The 1,052-nt window shown below is 73.9% G+C and overlaps 1 protein-coding gene across 1 annotated transcript in view; it reads left to right on the top strand.

Moving 5' to 3' along the window:
• KIF1C (kinesin family member 1C) overlaps nucleotides 1–249 on the top strand; it is a 53,630-nt gene extending 53,381 nt beyond the window's left edge. Inside the window, exon 21 of the mRNA XM_015427890.1 lies at nucleotides 76–249. Coding sequence (XP_015283376.1) covers nucleotides 76–249 — 174 coding nt within the window. The remainder of the gene's footprint in view (nucleotides 1–75) is intronic.
• The last annotated feature ends 803 nt before the right edge of the window (nucleotides 250–1,052 follow it).

Consider the following 1,052-nt stretch of genomic DNA (forward strand, 5'->3'; position numbering starts at 1 on the left):
GTAGAGCCCCCCCCCCGGGGGGGGGGGGGCGCCCGGGACCGAACGCTCTCGGGCTTCCCCGGCGCCGTCCTTCAGCTGCTGCACAAAGCTGGGACCGCGCAAGGGCCGGCCACGGGCACAGCGCTCCGCCGCCTCCGGGGCCTTTCTTTGGCCGGCGGCGGGAGCCCTGCCCTGAAGGAGCCTGGAGCGGCCCTTGGGCGCCGAGGGAGGGAGTTTCGCCTGGAGGCCCCGCCCCCGCCGCCCTTTTGATCCTCACAACGGCCCTGCCAGGTGGGACGGCTGGCACGAGGAGGCCCGCAAGCGCCGTGGCAGGACAGGCGTTCGAGGCGGCGCCCGACCCGCGGGCTCTCACGGCAGCCGGGCACCCCCTCCCCTCCTCCCTGCGGAGTCGGCTCCTCGCCCTCCGCGGGGGGAGGGGGGGCTCTTGGCCTCAGCCGCCGCCAGGCCCCCATTCTGGGAAATGCCCGCCCTTGGCTCTTGGCCACGCCCCTGTCTCCGCTATTGGCTAAGCTCTGCCAGGTGCCCGCCTCTGTCTGCGCGGATCTCCCCGCCCCATGATTGGCGGGAGTCCTTCGTCGGGGGCCCCAAGTCCCGTCCCAGGCGAGCCCCGCCCCTCCGACCGAGTGGGTGGAGAGCGGCTTAGTCGCCGGCTGGGGGGGTCGCCGGCCCTGCCCCCCCCCCGTGGGGTGGTTCACACGGCGGAGGGGCCCGTCTGCTAGCGAGGGAGGAGGGCTCCGGAGCAACCTCGTTCACGCAGCAGCCCCATCCCTCGCGCAGGACTCTCATGCCCGCAGGGGCTCGCCAAGTACCATTTCTGCTCAGAGGACTCCACAGCTGGGAGGGAGCATTGAGCGAGGCCCGTCGCGGGGGGGCTTTTCCGCCACTAGTTCCGCTCTGCGGAGACCTCCCGGCCGTCAGGGAGCCCCGAGGACCGGTGGATGCCTCGATGGCTTCTGCCGCCCCGACCTGGCGGCGCCCCCTCTCCTCGGTGTTCGGGAGCCGAGCAGGGTCAGCCCCCCGGAAAGAGGTCGTCCCCGGGGGGGGGGGGCCTG

This window comes from Gekko japonicus, unplaced genomic scaffold, assembly GCF_001447785.1.
Source record: "Gekko japonicus isolate JY-2015 unplaced genomic scaffold, Gekko_japonicus_V1.1 scaffold761, whole genome shotgun sequence".
Taxonomy (NCBI): domain Eukaryota; kingdom Metazoa; phylum Chordata; class Lepidosauria; order Squamata; family Gekkonidae; genus Gekko; species Gekko japonicus.